Source organism: Rhea pennata, chromosome 1 (genome assembly GCF_028389875.1).
Source record: "Rhea pennata isolate bPtePen1 chromosome 1, bPtePen1.pri, whole genome shotgun sequence".
NCBI classification, from domain to species: domain Eukaryota; kingdom Metazoa; phylum Chordata; class Aves; order Rheiformes; family Rheidae; genus Rhea; species Rhea pennata.
Window position 1 is genome coordinate 149,764,056 of NC_084663.1, and position 19,413 is coordinate 149,783,468.

Here is a 19,413-nt window from a genome sequence, read left to right on the forward strand (position 1 = left end):
AAACCAATAAGCATGCCAGGGCTTACAATTTACCTAAGCAACAGACTGAAAAAAAGGGATGAAAACGGGGGGGGGGGGGGGGGGGGGGGAGGGTGTGTGTATCACCTCATAAAAAAGGGTATCAGTCTGGTAAGAGGAAAGGGGAGAAGTGAGCCTGTGCTCAACCAGGATGATTAAGGCAATGTGCATTCTATGCTTTGTGTCTTCCAAACTATCCAATTTCAGGCTGCAAAACCCACAGAGTCCTGGGTGTCACAGTACGGTTTGTTTTCCCTCTTTAAGCTTTACAAAAAAGTAATTAAAAAAATCTGTGCCCATGCCAAAGGCAAAAAGAGGGAAAGAAAAAGAATTCTGGAAGAAAATCCTCCTTTAGCATAAGAATTTTTGAGCATGTTTGTATGAAGTTTGCATTTGAAGTTTCAACCAGTGTTTTCAGAAAATACTAGAAGCCCAATATAAACTTGTGAAAGTAACTTCTACAGAAAATGTTCAGATGAATGCTGATCCCCCATGAAACTCTGTTTGGATTTCAGTTTATACAAAAGCAATCTAGGATGTAGACTGAACAGATAGGCTTATATTCAAAACACATCTATTGAGCTCACAGCACCCAATTTTCACATCTTCTTTCTGGAACAGCAAGATTTACCTGTGGTCCTATCAGGTAAGCTCAGAAGTTGCATGCTGCCTAGCTGCAGAACTGAGGTTCTGAGAAACGGAGAACCAGCAGACCTCTTGGTGCAACTGCATTTCCTGAACAGAGCCAAGTATCAACTCTGCTGGTGATAGAAGTGATAGTGTTTTCTTAGATCAACACTGACCAGTCTTTCCCTGCAGATGTTGAAACAAAATCTTGCATTACCTTCTCAGGGAGTAATGAAGAATGGGCAACTTGGGTTGAATCAAGCTGAGGAGAGGTGAAACTGCTATACCAATTACCATCGAAAGGGCGATCAGATCTTAGCACAATACCACAACCTACACTCGTGTTTTCTTTCCAAATCAATTTTTATCATGTAACTTGAAAAAAGTTTATTTAAAACTTGCTTGGATTTTCCATGAAATAGCCTATATAAGTCAATAGAGGCTGAAGTGCATAAGTCTGTATCTATATTATCCTGATTTTTTTTTCAGTATCTGTATGACACAATGAGATAACCATCTCCTTCTATCATGCCCACTGCTGGATCTTGCTTTGTCTGTCCATCTCCTGGCAAAGTGACACGGCAAAGAGGTGGTGAGGTCCATTCTCTGTCCTCCAATGTAACTGCTAGCTTTAATCACAGAAAGGATTACTTTAGTTACACAGAGGCAGATCAAGATTTTCCACATCAAGAATGGCAGTAGCTGCTTCCACCTGAATCTAAAAACCCCAAACTCAGTCAGAAAACAGGTAAATAGAAAGTAAAAACTTTCTAAAAGTAAAATTGGCTGATGTTTAAGAATAAGAACACTTATTTCCATTATTACCCTGTAATTCCTTAATTTAGCCCTTTCATTTGACAACCTCTGTCAGTCACCCAAATGAACTCTACTTATCGCAAAGAAAGTTATTTATTCTTCCATTTAGCCAGTCACATCCCAGGGTTTATCTATCTAGGAATGAGTGACAGAAATTTAATTAAAAGATTTTTTATTAAAAATCAACATATTTATACATTTGTACATTCCACATACTGCTGTATATGTTCACCAACATAACCATTAAGCCAGAAAGCATTAACAGTAAAGATTTCCATTTGAACTAACTTACTGCAGTGGAGCTTCAGTTGCATAATCAGTCACACATTATGTCATTAACCTTTATTTTTTTTCCTCCTTTTCTCTTTAGAAGTAGCAGCACATTTAATAATCAGTGTTGACAAGGCATAAGCCCTAAAGTGTTCTAAAGCAGGAGAAATATTATTAATTAGTAAATACAGGCAACAGGAGAACAGCTTGATGAAAATGTATTAGTTAACTGCCTGTAGTATTATAAACAGTAGGATGTAATAAAAGACAGAAGCAAACTGGGAAGAGTAATAAAAATTACTTAGTACAATTGTATAAAACAGTATTTCTTAAAGTCATTGAGGATAAGAATCCTGCAATTTTTTTTTTTTTTTTTTTTTTAATAAAGATTAAATAGAGTCAGGATAATGCTTGTGTGTTCAAATACTTGATAAAAGTTTCAGAAAACATATCCATATTCTACCCTACCACCTTTCTATAGCTGCAGATATTAGGCTTTCACATTGTTCGTGTAATAAAGTGACATCTTATTGAACAGAGACAGATGGGCCTGAGGTGTCCATCCAGAATTCAAAATTTGCACCCATGTCAATTAAACGATTAAAAAAAAAGTGACATTAACCAGATAACACAAGTTGGAAGGTACTTTTGCAGGTTGGGAGTAGCAGGCAGTAAAGAGAGAATTTCAGTGTAGCCAGGATTTTTGTGCCAAACTTAAGCCACCACAGTACAGGCTGTCTGAAGTAGTCAGTTTATAGATACATACTGTATACTTTCTCTAACAAAAAATTGCTATTTTCTCGTGACTTTACAATCGTCATGCTTGTAATATTACTGACATGATGCTCATCTCTTTAAATCAGAGAAAGATCCAACAAACTACTGCCATACTCTTAGAGCCGTTTATCTTAATTTGAACAGAGGCAGATTCTGATAAGCAATGTCCGTCATATTTTTCTTCCCTTTTTGCCTTAGAGGAAAATACTGCACAACATAAACACATTATAGATAATTTTTATGACAGGAAGAATGGAGATGGGAAAGGGGGGGGGCAGAAAGGGGTTTAACCTGCGCTTTCTGCACCTATTGGCCACCATAACACAGAATGGCCAAAGACGACAGTTGCACAATTTCTGTAATCAGAAGTTACAAGTTAAGTAAACATCTCTCAACATTTGCAAACGTGATGTGAGAGACTAACCTCATCTGTTACATCTTAAATCACAGATATTCTGTCACATTAAAAAACCCAAACAAACAAAAAAAACACCTCCACTGCAGTACCATTTCAGTTTCCAAACTCTAGGCAACAAAGGTGAGGGGGCTCACTGGAAGAAAAGCTTAGTGAGACGAACTAAATGGCACAAAAGATTCATGAAATCACTACAGCAAATGCTAAATTAAGAAGAAATACTCTCATTGAACCTTTTCCCCAAAGCCATGTCCAAAACAACACATCCTAACCAGAGAGAAAAAGACTGCATATCAAGCTTAAGCTCCCAGAGCACGATTCCACTTCATTTCAAAACTTAGAACATGATCAAAGGAGTATTCCTCCTTTCCTGCCTCACCTCCTTCCTGAATCCAGTCAGCAATTAATAATTAGATTATCATTCTGTTACTACAACTGTAGGCATATCAGAACAACTTACCTAAGCAGCAATGCTGGCCCAGGACTGCAGGCACACAAAACACGAATTAGCAAAATGACAGTTTAAGGGGAGGAGGAAAAAATGGCAAAAAAAATGTAATGTAGAACCCTTCCATAAGGTTTCTGATGATAAAATAAAGGCCACCATGCACACTGATGTGGGCAGCCACCTCCTCCTGTGGAGTCTGATCATAGCTGTAAACACACTGGAGTTGCCCCTACACTGCCCCCTCTCTGGCGAGTGTCCTACCCACCTGGCTGCTCTTGCTCTACCAGTTCTTCACTTTTTCATTTTATTACTGCAGGCTTTTCATATGAATTCATCCAAATGAGTTCTAGTACAAAACTTAAAAAATAGGTAAAAATGTATGAATTAAGTGTTAGTATTTGTTTTTTAAACCACATTTCTGGAGGGTGTAAAATAGTTAGATCCCTAAACTTAAACATTAATTACCCTTTAGGACATCTATGATTGCAAATGTGCTACTTTATTCCGATTTCTGTATTTGTTCTGTATGTATAATTAGATACGAGTTATAGCTGCATTTTAGCTGAAATACTTATTTAGAGAACATCAAATATTAATGCCACACCTTCTTACACAATAACAGTTTAAGACCTTACCTTGTAGTCTGGAATGATATGAGCTCTATTCAGCTGCAGTACTAGTTGACAAGACTAGTTGACAAGTTCACCACTACCTAGTGGCTAGAACTAGCCTTAACCATGGATAATGATGTTTGTTTTATTATGTCCTTATCAAATAGAAACAAAGGGTATGCTGAGGATGTTTGCAGCAAAAGAAAATATTTTCTATGAACTGCATGCTACTATACACAAAAGGTTTATCAGATCTTTGTAAAGTCAACTTCTCTCTATCAGTCAATATTTTGAGTATAGGGAACTGTAATTTCTCTACTTCATCATTGCTGTTTGAATACAATGTTTAAAAGCCAGAAACACAGACAGAAGATTCTGTTCATATCAGCGTAACACAGGAGAATCACTCATGCCAGAATTCAGTCAAAAATGTCCACAGATGTCCTCTTTTTTGGAGCTCTTTTTACTAAACATAGCTCACATCTTAGTAGAAAGTGCTAACACTCCTTACTTCAACTTTTCTACCCTGCACAATTGCTCTAATATCACACTCAGGAAGGAAGGAAAGATCCAAAGAACTTTTGTTTCCAAGACAAAGATATGGATTGTTTTTTTTCCTGGATGCCATCTGGTTGCTTCTTCCTGGATGCAACACTAAGTTTACAAGGCTGTTTCATGAGCCAGCCTTTCTGTAACAGGAGACCTATGCTGAGATTGCATCTAGAAGATACTGGGCAGCTATCCCATTTTGCTGAAAGTCTGAACTCCAATTTGTAATGCTAAAACAGCAAGCAGCCATACTGAATCTTTGAACTGTGTGTGTTGTTCAGTAAGCTTGACATTTATTACAGCGTTACGGAATTAAGAGAAATACTTTGACTTTTCAATACTCAAGTTTAATTAAAAATCTTTGTTTCTAAACCTCTCTTGTGGGAAACTGCCTCTTTTAAACTAATTGCTGTAAAAACAGTTAAATAGCATCTTGAATACTTATCAGGGCAGTAAATAAGTGATTTTGCTGTTGTTGAGAAGTATGTTATTAATAATTTTCAGTAAAATACACTAAATGCAGTAACACTGTAGTGCACCTTTGCAGTCTTCCCAATTAATTTTTCTCTTTCTGGGATTTTGATTGCACAAAGTTATCCACAAGTACTAATATCTACTCTTGTGGAGTTCCAGTCTGTTAAGTTATGTTATAGCAAACATTTGTCACATAACCTGTACACTTACATATCAGCTACATCTTTATCCACCAAGAAAATTCTATAAGATCAATTTATTCAACTGTATGTACAGTATCTTTGCATATTAATAAATAAATCAATATTAAAGTCTTTCCCCCATATAAAAGTGACTATAGTCTGACCAGACACTCTGACTTCATTTCTCTTTCAAGCACACCTGTGACTGAGACTATCAGTTCCCACTGAGTTTTTTTTACATTAACCATAAGAGTAGAAATCTAACAGACCAGTGCTTAAGTTTGTTAAATCCTATACAGCAGAGGAGAGGGGGAGAAAAAAAAAACACCCTAAAAAGTGCAAAAGCCAACAATTTGTAGAGCAAAGAACAAGTTCATAATGTGATCCCCGGGAAGAGAATCTAGCCCAAAGGAGGACATGTTGCAGCCAGCATTGTAACCAGCACACATTTTTGTCTTGATAACAAGCGGCATTATGCCAGTTTTGTCATATAACATTCCAAGAATTTCAATTCCCATAGATGTCATCTCCACCTCTACAAATTTATCAACACCACGTTCAGTGCAAAGTGACATTTCTTAAAATAGCTGTTTGCCTTATCTCCCTAACGTTCATCTTTACTGTGAAGAAATGGCTCATTTTCTTTAATTGTTTATTACTATATACAAAAGAGCCTATATTTGAATCTCTCCATTTCTGGTAGTGAATTTTCTTTTATCTACATTCATTAGAAAACAAGGTAAGTGGCCAGATTTCATATTTACTAGAGTCTTCCCATTAACCCAAGGGCTATTTGTTCAACTTGATTTATACCTAAAGTAGCTGCACATTGTTCTTTTTCCAGCCCACTTCCAATGGTGTAAAAGTCATGGGATCTGAAACATATTTCAAGTTTGATTGCTGGATTTGGAAGAGTGATGAGTCACGTTTGACTTCAGATGTCTGTCTGCAGCACAGTGTGTGTGGACCATACCCCCATTTGGGTATCTCACAAATACAGGCTCACAGAAGGGATTTTGGCACACCTGACAGACCTTTTTATCTGAAAGAACCACCGGAGTTCCTTTTTGTTTAACCTAAAAAGAAGAATCCAAATATGAATATAGCAAGAAAGGAAGGGAAATTAGGAGGTAGTACAAGAAGATTTAATTGATACCACAGGTATAAGCTATTTCAGCTCCATCAACTGGACAAACGTGGTCAGTGATTGAAGTCATAGGAAAAGACTGTTTGAACTATTTAATTTGAATTCCACTTCCACATTCATACTAGTTTCCTTTGCTCCCTCTTAAGTACTGGGTTTTGTTGGTGGTGTGTGGTGTATGTGTTCACACACTGTGCAACTCAAAACCTGATGCAGCTTCCCAAACAAGAGCATGTGACAAATCCACAGAAAACTGAGCATTAATACATTCTTATCCCAGACAGATTCTGCAAGCTAAACTGTCATTTGAATTAAATAAATTTAAGAATTCACTAGGAGCTTTAAGCAACACAGCTCCAGTTAGAAGGAGAGTGCTTTACAAGTGAATTTACTACTTTCAAAAGCTATTAGGGTAAGCTTGAATTTATGCCAGGTGCTGTGCAAATTTATCTGCAAATTCTGACAAGTCTCAATCCTACAAAATACTAGTTCAAGTTTGTTAAAATTTATGCAAGAGCTTCATTAATCTGGAAACCTTAGATTTATTTTCATCCAGTTCAGAAGTTCACAGAGTTGGTTTCTATTTTAAGGAATCCTTTTATTTTATAGGGAAAGTGTAAAATTTTGAAGTTTGGATTGAGCTGTCATAGTAATAATAGTGGCAATTAATAAAACTGCCTGGGACCTGAAGAGACAACTTTATCCTCTTATTTCAAATATCATCTGATCACAGCTGAGTGCGTTTAAACAGAAAATTTAAAAAATCCTCCATTAAAATAAATAAAACAAAACACCAACCTACCTTCTCGTGTTTGTAGATTAAATTTTCAGCTTGTGCTAATCCAAGTGCAATCTGAGTCATTCTTTCTGTATGAATGCTTTGCCTCACTGCTCCAGCCAGGAATGGGGAGAGGAGCTGTACTGACCAGCTGTCAGGCACTAGCTGCAAAACTAGAGCTGCATCAAATTCAGCAGCATTGTTATTCAAGAGATCCACAGCAGCCATGACTACTGCACAGTCTGCAGTGCCTGTATTTAGATATACTGACAGCAGCATATGGAAAAGCCTCCGTCTGTACTGCAAATCTCTATTCTCAGAGTTCCATATACAGTATTCTTCAGCAGCACCGAAGTCCTTTAACTCATGGACCAAGATATGCAAAGCTTTCTCATGTTCTTCTAGTTTTCCATATAAAATTGCACTTTCCATATGAAGATCTGTGCCCCGGATTTTATCTGTTAAGAAAAAAACAATACAATGTTCTGCTCAGTGGAGGAAAACATTACTCCCTTCCCACAGTCAATGCAAACACACACCTAGAGCTCAATTCCCATTAACTTTGGAGAGTTCTTGGCAGCTATATATAGGACAGATAAAAGTAGTTTTCAGGATTGTGGGGGGAGGCAGTTGTCAACAAGACAGATCCACAAATCCTTGAAAACTAATTCTTTAATGCTTGGCTATAGTTCACTTTGAGAAACAGACTGCTTAATAAGAACTTTTAACTCTTCCATTTGCAAAGACTGTCACAAGTTACACGCTGAATGTAACAGCTTGTAATTTCTTTTTTTTTTTGTATGATGATATTTCTTCTAGCTACCTATAGCATTGTGTGATTGGTGCAGTGGCAAACATACTATTCTAACTCATTAAATGTGTTAGTTCAAAGACAATGGAAACAGAAATGCCTTCTCCATTAACTTATGTATATTTGAAATGAGAGTAAGCCTACTGCCCTACACAGCTAGAAACCTTGAATCTTTTAGTTTTCTATCCTTATGAAGACTTTATTTAACTTTCTGCTGGAAGTGATATATAGTTTTATAACAGAGAAAACACATCTTACCCAAAATAAAGTGAATTCTATAGAGATCAGATTTCTGAAGAAGACTGCGTAGTTTAAACAACAGTTCAGTTGTTTCTGTACAATTATCTGATGCCACAGTTTTTAACTGAAGTATTGCTTCCAAATACAAGACAGCTAGATGGGTATGGTACTTCTCCTTCTACAGATAAAATAGCAATGTTAACTCAGTTTACAGAGAAAACTTCTATAATAACCTATAACCACCAATAATACTTTGATGAATACATACATAGTTGCACAGAAATGTGTTTTAATTCATTTCCTTAGTTTGTTGAATCAAAAAAATCTTCTGTTCATGCCAACTGACAAATTATTCAAATAAGCAGCACAAGACAAGTGTTCTGGGTTCTCTGTATTTCTATCTTAATTCTATAGATTTTTCTGAAATACAGATATGAAAGAAAATCTTTGACCTAAACCATTCTTTGCCTTAAATAAAACAAGCTCTGTAAGTAAATTTTCTTGCACAGAAGTTTTCCTTTGATGTTCAGCTAATGAAAGTCAAAGCTGTAAAATCTCTCCCCTCTGGAACACAAGTATAAACTATGCTGTGCCCTCATGTTTATTTCCCTTGTAAAATGAATAATTTCAATCTAATTCATTCTTCTCCATATTCAAGTGTGTTTTGACTTCCTCAATATATTTTGAGTAAGCCACCAGTAGTAGACAGACACTCTGAAAGTGTATCAGCAATTTACGTATTAGCATAATGCTTTTTGTATTATTCACTATCACATATTAAGCAAAACAAGTTCATAATTTGATTACTGTTTGAAACATTCTCACTAAAGCATTCACAATAATCTAGCACTTTCTGAAGAGATCAGTTTAGAATCCAGCCTTTACAAGCAAGGTAGAATCAACTTAATTATGCATCCGTTTTGTTAGACATATTCTAAAGACACTGTTTAACTAGTAGTATTCATTTGCAAATATTTCTGACATTAGAAACTAGCATTATTATTGGTCATGGTGCCATATACCAGAAACTCGAAAATATTTACTGCATTATTATTATATATTTGAAAAAACAATAAAAAGAAACCATTTATCTAGCACACACATTTCAAGGATGTAGCCAGGGAACTGGTCATCAGATCTGCTGAATTCTTTCAATATTAATTTCTTTGCTTTATTCACAGGTTAAAGTCATTTCTCCCGAGCTTAAAGCATCTCGTATCCAAGTCCCAAAACATTTTGTTTCTTCTAAGTTATGCTTTACATATTGATAAAATCCAAGGGTAGAATACAGTGGTGCCTATGAACAGTGAACATATTTTTTGGACATTCAACTTCTGGAGTGGTTTGGAATTCTACAACATAAGAGGTACATGTCTTAATACTGTCATTTCTTCTTTGAATCTCTCCAGGACAGAATGACAAATCTACTTGGAAAAGAGTGAATTAGCGATGTTAGTGTGTTACTGCCACACTGCAACAAGATTAGCAATTTTTCAACCATCTTTCCATGGCTTTACCAGAGATCAAAAAATCAAGGTTTTTAGAACAATAAATCGTTAGTCCTGTTATCTAGTGTGAGAAGCTACAGCATAAAATCTCAGGTGTTCTGAAACAGCTAACACTTAAAAATGTTTTCTAGAAATCAATATGCAGTCAATTATGATAGACCAAATACATTTTTAGGTTTCATCTTTCCCTGTGTAGTTTGTAGGTGACTTAGGAAGTTTTGTGTTAATCAACCTCCTATTAACGATTTACAGTTCATAAGTGAATGTCCTACTAAGTAACAAAGCATCCCAGAGAAACTGATCTAAAAGTCTTAAACCACAGACTGATTTAAACCTCACCAGTGAGGCAGAAAAACATGCAATAGTGACATGGAAGAACTCAGAGGAGGTAAGAAACTGTCTTACTATCATTTTCAAGTTGAAGAGTTAGTAATAGAATGTATTCTTAACTCCTGATTTTGTATTTTAATCTCAAAATCACTTCTTCCTTATTCGGAGCGTATCTGAAAGTCTTCAAATTAGAAGTAACTTCTAGACATTGGCTTGTGGTTTTTTTTGGTATTCTTGGAGGACTTACCTCTATTTTTCTTTCTAACACTAGATGTTCTAGATATTTAACAAGTGACTTAGGATATTTCTTAAGGCTACTGATGATATCATCTGGATTAATGTTGTTTTTTTCCTGCTCTTCCAAAGGCCTTTTAGTGAAAATCTGTACTCCAACCTAGAAAGAGTTAAATGCATTTAGGAAGTCAATGGCAATCCTTTTATTTTAAATAGCTACATAATGGCATTATCAGATTAGTTAGTACATTATTGAGAAAGACAAACAATGCAACCCCCCCACACACCAAGATTACACCACTTGGTGCTTACTGTGATTTCACCTATCCCCACCCTCATTTCCTCAATTTGTAAGCCATACAACAGCCTATAAACCTTCTTGTCAGGCAAAACTTTTACCTGTCTCAAGTGAGATGATCTACGTAACAGCAGACAAAGATACTTGAGTCCTTTGCAGGAAGGAAGCATAAGTAAAAAAAACCAGAATGCTAACAGCCTTAGCTCTTTGTGCATGCCACCACATTTGAGAGACTTCTTTAGTGACCAAAACCAAGATCTATAAATCTCATCATTTACATATGATGACTGTGCTTTAAGTTAATATAAGTCATGTAGTGACAAGTTCCAGTAGCAGACACACTGTCTGCTACAACATAAAGCAATCCATTGGCATTTAACTTAGCACAAAACACTAATAGATATTACAAAAATTGTATTTTAAATTTTGGTGGAATTAATATAATCAGTATAATTCTTGTTCTGAGGTGTTTCTTGAACAAGGCTATGTTACTTCCTAGTTACCGAGTTGCCTTTACTGCTGCTGTTTCTTTTAAAAGGATTTCAGTAATATAACCCATTAGGTTAACTTTTTTTTAAGTTCTAAAAAGTATGATTAATATGAAGAAAAGCAAAAGGCATGCTGTATCTTTCATTGCTCAGAAAGACTTAAAACTGTTCTCAGAAGGAAAAGTGGCAATTACCACTAGCACAGAAATTAACAGGAATTTAAAAGAATTAAGAAACCTGGCTATTTACTTCAGTCAGTTACTATTTAATGACTACTAAATATTCTTCAAAAATGGTCTGATTAGCTAACAATGATACAAACGTTACTGAACACCCAAACAGTGTTTCAGACACAGTACTTTATATTTGTGATATTCTGGGAAGAAACATATCAATTACAAACCTCTTCATTTTTCTGTAAAACCCATTCAGAGTATTTCCACACTAGATCTTGGTCTGAGCAGAAAGTAAGGAAGTCCACTATGTATTCATAGAGATCTGAACGTGTAGAGTCTTCAATGTCTCCATTAACTATTTTAACCCATAACTGCAACAAAAAAGCAGAGATTCAAGTGTACATAGATATCACGCTTAAAACATTTATTAAGTCTTTAACTCAAAATGTATATAGTCTACTACTACTACACTTAGTGTTAGCCACTTGTACTTGTGGAATTAGGCAATCTGCATTCCTACAGGCTATTCCAGGAATCTCACTGTCATTAAATTCACACCACGTCTCCATTACAGGCTTTTCTTGTATGTGCCATATTCAGCTAATTCTCATATTGACAGCGACTGCCAGAACACTTCAAGACGAGGTACACTAATTGCAAAGAAAGCTTTTGATAATATTCCTTCAATGTACAGTCTACTTTTTTGTTTTCCGAATGCACAAACTTAAGGAAATAATGCAAAGTTAACTTTAAAGAGCAAGAATTATGCTTATTCTATTTTGACTGAAGAATTTTAAAGACACTATAAGAAAGTATTTATTTTTATGTAAATCATAATTGGAATTGAAATGTGATACACCTAACAGACCAGTTTAGCAGTAAACAGGTTCCTGAAAAAAGCATACCTTACATGTGACAAATACATACTTTTTTTTCCCCTCCTCTTAGACCTTTGTTTTCTTACTGTCTTGTTTCTGCCCAGGAAATCACTGCTTACAAACTGACTTTAATGCATTTGACAAAGTAATTGTGATAACCATATTCCGAAAGTCGCATAGTAACATAAACTACTAAAGGTATTTCATATCTGAGATATACATGCTCTTAATCAGTAAAAATTTTAATAATTTTTTCTAGATTTTTTTTCAGACAGGACTAAAAGTTACTTTTGCAGTCTACAGACTACTGCTGGTCTAAGTGACTAGTGGCACCAGAAGGGAGATGGACCCTAAAAGGATTACAAAGCTAGCTGAAACCCACAAATCTTGCCAACTGTGTGCACCTGAGCCAGAGTAGGAAGCAACTCCCAACTGCTATCAGTGCCTGCCATGAGATTTTAGTACTGTTGTTGTGCGTATACAGACCAACCAGCACAGGATATGTTTTGATGTCTCCTCCAAAACCATCATAAATGATCTTTTGATTATTTTAGTGCTTCTGTATATATTTAAAGAATATAAACATATGTTCAGGCATGCAAAGTTCTGCCTGGAAAATAGCATAAAAGCATCTAAATAGTTTTTATCTTCAGTAAGCTCTTCATGTTTTTCATATCTAGCCCATCAGTTTATTCAAGGAAGTTTTAGCATAAGTTTCCTACATACACGTATCACCCTTCAAGTAGACAAAACTAGCGCTTTAGAGATTTTAATCGCAGGGAGGTAACCTGATATTTTGGGACAACACTAAAAGCTTTATTCTAACCTGAAGTGCTGCAGCATCCTGACCATTGTAGTGATACAGGAGACCAAGGGCAAAATACCTGTATAGAAAAAAAGTAATAGTTAAAACTTCTAGATCTTTCCTACCAATTTCATAATGGTTCAAATAGCACAGATTATAACAAATAGTTGGCTATGGTGAAATTTTTAGGTGATGTGTAAATTCTCACGTGCACATTTGAACAAGCAACTGTAGGCTCATTTTTATACTCAAAGGAGAGAAGTTCTGTCCTAGAAGTGTATCCATCTGGTCCTCCTTTCTCTAAAGGCAGACTACAGTTACTAGTTCTAACTTAGACATTTAGAAGTATGTGTCAAATGAGATGACCCTCATGCTGGTTTTTTATTTTAGGTACAGACTTGATGGCACAGTCCCCCCAAACAAATTTTCTTTCAGTAGAAGATCAGCTATCATTGAATCAAATTTTTATGATGCTTTCATTTAAAACTGTCATTTCTATTAAAAACAGATTTTTTTTTCAATGCAGCATGAAACGGGGTCAGGCAAGGAATAGCTTTCTCCCATGTCACAAGAGTTCTTTGTATGCTATAATGTTAACATTAAGTTCTATGATGGTTATAGTCATAAAATTATGTTCTACCATTCCTATTTATTACAAAGTTTGCCATAAAAAACAAACATACCAAGAGAATTCTACAGTAGTTTCACTTTTCAGATGTTTTGTAAATCTAATCACAACATGTGACAAAGATGTACATATTTTTTTCCCCTCTTAGACCTCTCACCACTCTAGTTACCATCACTGCACCATACAGCTTAAAGATAAAAGAAATCCTAGACAGGCACTGAGATACTATGTATGACTGAAGTTCGTATTTAACACATTTACTTTCTAGCATTCCCTGTTTAACGACTAGCTACCAATTCTTCACCTGCTGGTATTTCCAGATTGAAGTTCTTTGCACTCATCTAAAGTATTATCCTTACAGTGAATCAGTATGGGCACACCGGAGTCTGTAATTCAAAAGTAATACTTCTTTCACTGAATAAGCTACCAGCATTTTAAAGCTACTAGTTAGTCAATAGCTTCTACCTGAAGTAGTACATGTATTAAAGCATCTTTTCATTCAGTCCAAGACATCAACAGAAATGTACCACTACTACATCCCATTTTCAAACACAAATGAATTGGTTTATTTTTTTCCAAATCTGTATTAAACTTTTATTTCTGTGTTAGACACTGAGACCTTTGGAAGAAACTTGGTATTTAACAGTGTAGGCCAGAATACTTTTTCTTCACCTCAGTGTGTCAACTAATAACTTTCCCTCCATAGTTTCTAAATGTTGACAAGTATCTTTTGTACCCAACATCAGAGAAGACACAAGAATTTAAACTTACTGCTCCAGCAGTTAAGAGCATTTAAGACAGACAAACATCTTTTCATTTGTCTCAAAACTGCAATATTCAAGAAATTCACTCACTTTTTGTGTTTTTCCAGCCAGGCAGCACTATCCGTTAAAAGACAAAAATTCTCAGAAACTAGCAGATCCAGAAGACTTTCATGATTTGCCTCCGCATATAACTTCAGTAAAGCTGTGTCAATATCTTCCTTGTAGCCATTTGCAACATCAGTGCTGCGGACTTCATTTAAGTAGCTCATGAGGAATCGTTTGCATTTTGTCATCTTCTCCTGGTCCCCTTGTGTCAGCTGGTTTAGGTCAGCATACTCATGCAGAGGGGGATGAGACCGTATAAATGAAGAGGAAGTAGGCAACAGGAAGGGGTAGAGAGAGATCAGCTCCCGGACATCAAGCTGGCCGCTTCTGCAATTACAGTGTCAAACTAGATGAAGCAAAAAAGAAAGAAAAAGTATACATAGGCACAAAAAAATAACATACTGGGAATGTGTGCACATATGCTTAGAGTCAGTAACAAGCTGTCAGCTTCCAAAAGTTACTGCCTTCTACTCTGGAGAAAGTATCTTTAGAAATGGCAAAAAAAAAAAAAAAAAAAAAAAAAAAAAACAGGTTTGTTCCATCCAAACTCATTTACCATTTTTTTTCCTCCTCCAGATGAGGAGAGCTCTGAGATTTAGGAAACTGGACAGCCCTTTGCCTTTAAGTTACTAGTCTGTCTACCCCAGGTAAGTAGACAATATGACATCCCACAGCTGTTCAGTGATCTATACAAAAAACAGCTGAATAGCCTTAGTGCAGTTCCTAGCATAAGGAAGTCCAGGACAGTGCTAGGGGAGCTAGTTTTCTGGTTGAGGCAAAGAACTGGATACAGTGAACCCTTCCAGGCAAACCACAAAGATTGTATAAGTAATTCTGCAGAAAACAGAAACTTCCTGCAGAAAACAGAAGCTTTCGGAATATTTGGGTGATGAAAACGTTTTTCCCAATCCTGATATGCACCAAATTTCTCCTTCAACTCACTTGTTAAGAAGGTTCTGAATATGACCTGTTATTGTATATCAATATGACCTGTTACAATTGATTATGCATCCACCTAACCAATAAGTAGTAGTATCATACAGACATAGCTGTCAGCTATATACTGATGTCAAATATTACAGAGTGGTTTTTCTCTTCACATGTGAATGGCATCTGTATTTTACCTAAGAAAAAGTTGATACCTATATTACAGAAAACACTCTCTTAGCCTGAATGGAAGCATTTGTAGAGTGTGGTTTGGGACAGAAAAAAAAAAGAAAAAAAACAATACACATCTTGAAACCTTCAGGGTACCTAAGAAGGCATGGAACATTTGCTGGCTTGCATTCTACAATACCAGTCTCTCAGCTTGCACACAGGCAAGTTCAAACTACCAATACTCATGTGAAGCAGATCGAATGCTGTAAATTCAGCACTTGTAAATAAAGCACTAAATTCAAAAGACTATATGAAGTCACTCTTACTGATGGGATAAGTGTATTTGCTCCATTTTGTTTTCCATTTACTAAGTTTATTCTCAACTTACTCTCCTTATCCAAGAGAATCCAAGTACAGGCCTAAAAGAGCAGAATAAGTAAGGCAACAACTCATAATACTTTTTCCCACTTCTGTTCTGTCTTTCATTGTGTAGATGTCGCTGGAGCACTAATTTAATTAAGCAGATCAAATACAGCTACTGAAAATTTCTGAGCCAGTCTGCCTGAATGTCATCTTTATCTTGTAGATAAAGATGTCATCTGCAGAAGATTCTTTGGACATGCCAAATAACTCTAGTTTTCAGAGCTAGAGTGACTACTTCTCTTGGCCTTGCCTCCTGGAGGCCTGCCTTGGCCTCCTCTTAAGGAAGATCAAGAAATCAGGATTTAGGCTTCATTTTGCTGGCACTTTGACTCTTCAGAAATCATCTTTAAAGAAGTGCATTTCTGCTCCTCTTAATACATTAAGAGGATACTGTTGCTGAAAAAGCTCCAAATGAACAGAAAGCTCTAGAAAAGAAACCCTAGTTAGTTGCTATTTTCTAGAAAGGAATTTAAAAAGTTTTATCTATCCAATGATCTACAACTTCAGGAAGTCTTTTTCCTCCACAACTCTTATTGGAATGAATTCCAAAAGGAAACAAATTACAGACTACTGAAGTAGGTGAAGCAAGAAGATTTTTAACCTTCTGCAAGCAATAAGTATGGAAGATCCTAACAAATGGGTTAATCCCTTCTCTATAATTCTAAAGTAATTAAAGCACTGAGGCAAGTCCTGAATTGTTGACTTCTTGCCAGAGGGGTATTTCCAAAGGTATCCAGAAAATATGAGCTTGGTCTAAAAAGAAAAACAAACTTCAAATATGGCAACAACTATTTAGAATATATTTTAAATAATGTCCGAGACAGTAAAAATCATCCTTTGGCTACTAAAACTTTATCAGAAGAATACAGGTGATAGCAGCAACAGCAAGAAATTTAAAAGTATCCTGCTCTACAATCTAGGGACAACCAGGGACCGCAAAGCATGGAAACAGAGAAATTAATCATAGTCAACTGCAAGAGAGTTGAGAAACCTTCCTACAAAAATAGTTTTGAATAGTAAGTTTTTCTGATCTACACAGACAGCTTCTACCATCTAAAAAAAAAAAAATCCTCTACACTAGAAAGGCCAGCCTCTAAAAATAGTCCATGCCTACTATGTGTATTTCTACAGTTGAAGTGTCCTTTAAATCCTTCTTTTCAGACTTTCATTCTATTCCAAAGTTTAGATTCACATTATGACATAACTCAGATATCTGAGAATTTTTAAGCAGCAGAATAACCAAGAAACATCAGGTTCTGTCAGTGGCAAAACCTCATGGTTCAAACAGCATTTAGGCTTTCAGTATTAACTTATTACAGTAATCTAACTGCAGCTCTGTCTAGTCTAACTACTCTGTGAAAGTTTAAAAGGCTTGAAGATCACCAGAAAATAAAATGTATTATGCAAAATGCATTACACTAGTAAGTTAACCCTATTTAAAGAAAGATGTGTTTTCTTCAACAAGGTTATTCACTGATTTATTTTAGATCAAGAGCTAATTCATAACTAGAATAATAGTCTACTCAAACTGTAAAAATATGAGTATGAGCCCTACTTCCCTTACTAGCTACACCATCAGGTATTTGGAGATTACCTAAGGTAGAACAGAGAATATGATCATGTAGATGGATGAAAAAGTTAAATGTGATATTTAACATGACTTATTTAACAATATTAAAACATTTTCCAACTTCTACAGAAGCTGAGATTCTGTATCCTTTTTAGACAAGAACCTTGTCACTTACTTCACTTCTGAACTTCATAGACCTGACTTTAGTAATCATTTGCTTCTAAGAGCAAAATCAAAACTAGGTTTCAATTCAGGCCAGAGAAAAACCCTGGGATGTGAATCACTGGGTCTGACCCAAGCTGTGACAGTACAGTTTTGCTCCTCCCCTTCCCCCCCCCCCCAAAAAAAAATGGTAATCAGCAGTCAAACAGCCTCCTAAAAGTGAAGTATTATTCATAACAAATTTCCAAGAAAAATACTAGACAATGATCCCATCAGCATGGATGATAAACTTTAGATTCATGGCCCCTAGGATCTGGGGATGCCCTTTGGCTTAGGATCTTTCCACTGCACCTGGAGAAAACAATTTGAAAAAAGTTACAAATGACCTCAACTCCTTTGGAGAGAAAAAAATAAAAAAAAAGAAGTTTTCAGCTTCTGCCATCTCAGCTTTAACAAAATATAGATGGCAACTTAAAGAATAGAAAACAGGTTCTTAATATTGATAGTTTGATCTGTCTGCAAGACCTGTAAGGAGGAAGGAAGATTGCAGGTTGCTCACTAAAGCCAAAAATTATTTGACAATAAAGAAAAAGGTTGTGAACAAAACTGCTAGAGGAAGTGAAACTGTCAGGTAAAACAAAGACAAAAAGCAGCATTTTTGACTGCTTTTATGGAGTCAAAGTGGAATATCAAGATCAATTTGTGAACAAAGTCATCTATCTTCTGGAAAAGGTCTAGCTGAACATACGTTAAAACAAATTCAGTATCTATATCCTCAAAAAAATTAGTCAGTATATTTGCATGAACAGTATTTAAACTGTAACTTTCTCTTAGGAAACACATGCTTAGAAGAAATCAGGCAGTGTTCGTGATATAAATCACAGCACAGGCTCAATAATAAAGCTCTGACCTTCGTAGGCACCAAGTCAACAAACTTCCACACAGACAACAATCAGATTACAGGATTACAGCTTTAACGCTATGGCACATTAGTAAATGAAAAAGTCACTTGCATTAACTCTTCAATTACGAAACTGTCTCAATGTCACACTGCTTCTCTCTCAATAAAACCATCTGATCAGTGATCTCCTATCCACATCTAAAAACACTCCAGCCACTAAGAAATTTTAAAATCTATATTAAGGGGATTAAACATTTCTTATTACACAATTACCTGAACAGCTCTTTTGCTTCAAGGAACTGAAGCTGTGCAAACTGAATAAAACCTGCTTGCTGCAGGATTCGTTTATACATTACCTGTGAAAGAGAAAAGAAAAGAAGTTATTCTCTTTATAGAGAGTTATCTATATGGTACTAGTCACTATTGCAATAACTACCTGACCAAAAAAAAGAAAACCAAACCAAAACACCCAACCACATCAAAAAAAATACAGGATATTCAGACAGGCCTATCAAATTACATGCAAAATAAAGTCTTGAACCTCTAAATTATAAATTTTATGTACCTAGGGATATTTTGAATCTACTCTCCACATTACATTTCCTACACAAAAAGTTTGTGAACACAACACTGTTCAGGAGTACTTACTGAAAGTGAAGTCAACAAATAGCAAGTTTAAGTTTTCTTATTCAAATGATGACTTATCTGCCATCAGTCTGACTTTCCTCAAGTTATTGCTCATGCTACTTGCAAATGTAAAGGCCAATGGTTATCTCTGAAGATCCCCATAATTGAGTAGGTACTTCTTTTAAAAATTCAAGAGTCCCAGTTGACCATACGCAGCCAATCTTCCGCCCTCCTCACCTCAGTTTTCCAATAACCTTG

At 35.8% G+C, this 19,413-nt stretch overlaps 1 protein-coding gene across 1 annotated transcript in view; it reads right to left on the minus strand.

Annotated features, from left to right (window-relative positions):
* Positions 1-1,616: 1,616 nt before the first annotated feature.
* Positions 1,617-19,413, minus strand: part of TGFBRAP1 (transforming growth factor beta receptor associated protein 1) — a 36,710-nt gene continuing 18,913 nt past the window's right edge. Inside the window, exons 5-12 of the mRNA XM_062601629.1 lie at positions 18,802-18,884; positions 14,360-14,701; positions 12,899-12,956; positions 11,422-11,565; positions 10,246-10,392; positions 8,179-8,338; positions 7,134-7,567; positions 1,617-6,263 (exon numbers count right to left, since the gene is read on the minus strand). Of these exons, the coding sequence (XP_062457613.1) occupies positions 6,075-6,263; positions 7,134-7,567; positions 8,179-8,338; positions 10,246-10,392; positions 11,422-11,565; positions 12,899-12,956; positions 14,360-14,701; positions 18,802-18,884 (1,557 nt within the window). The 3' untranslated portion in view covers positions 1,617-6,074. The remainder of the gene's footprint in view (positions 6,264-7,133; positions 7,568-8,178; positions 8,339-10,245; positions 10,393-11,421; positions 11,566-12,898; positions 12,957-14,359; positions 14,702-18,801; positions 18,885-19,413) is intronic.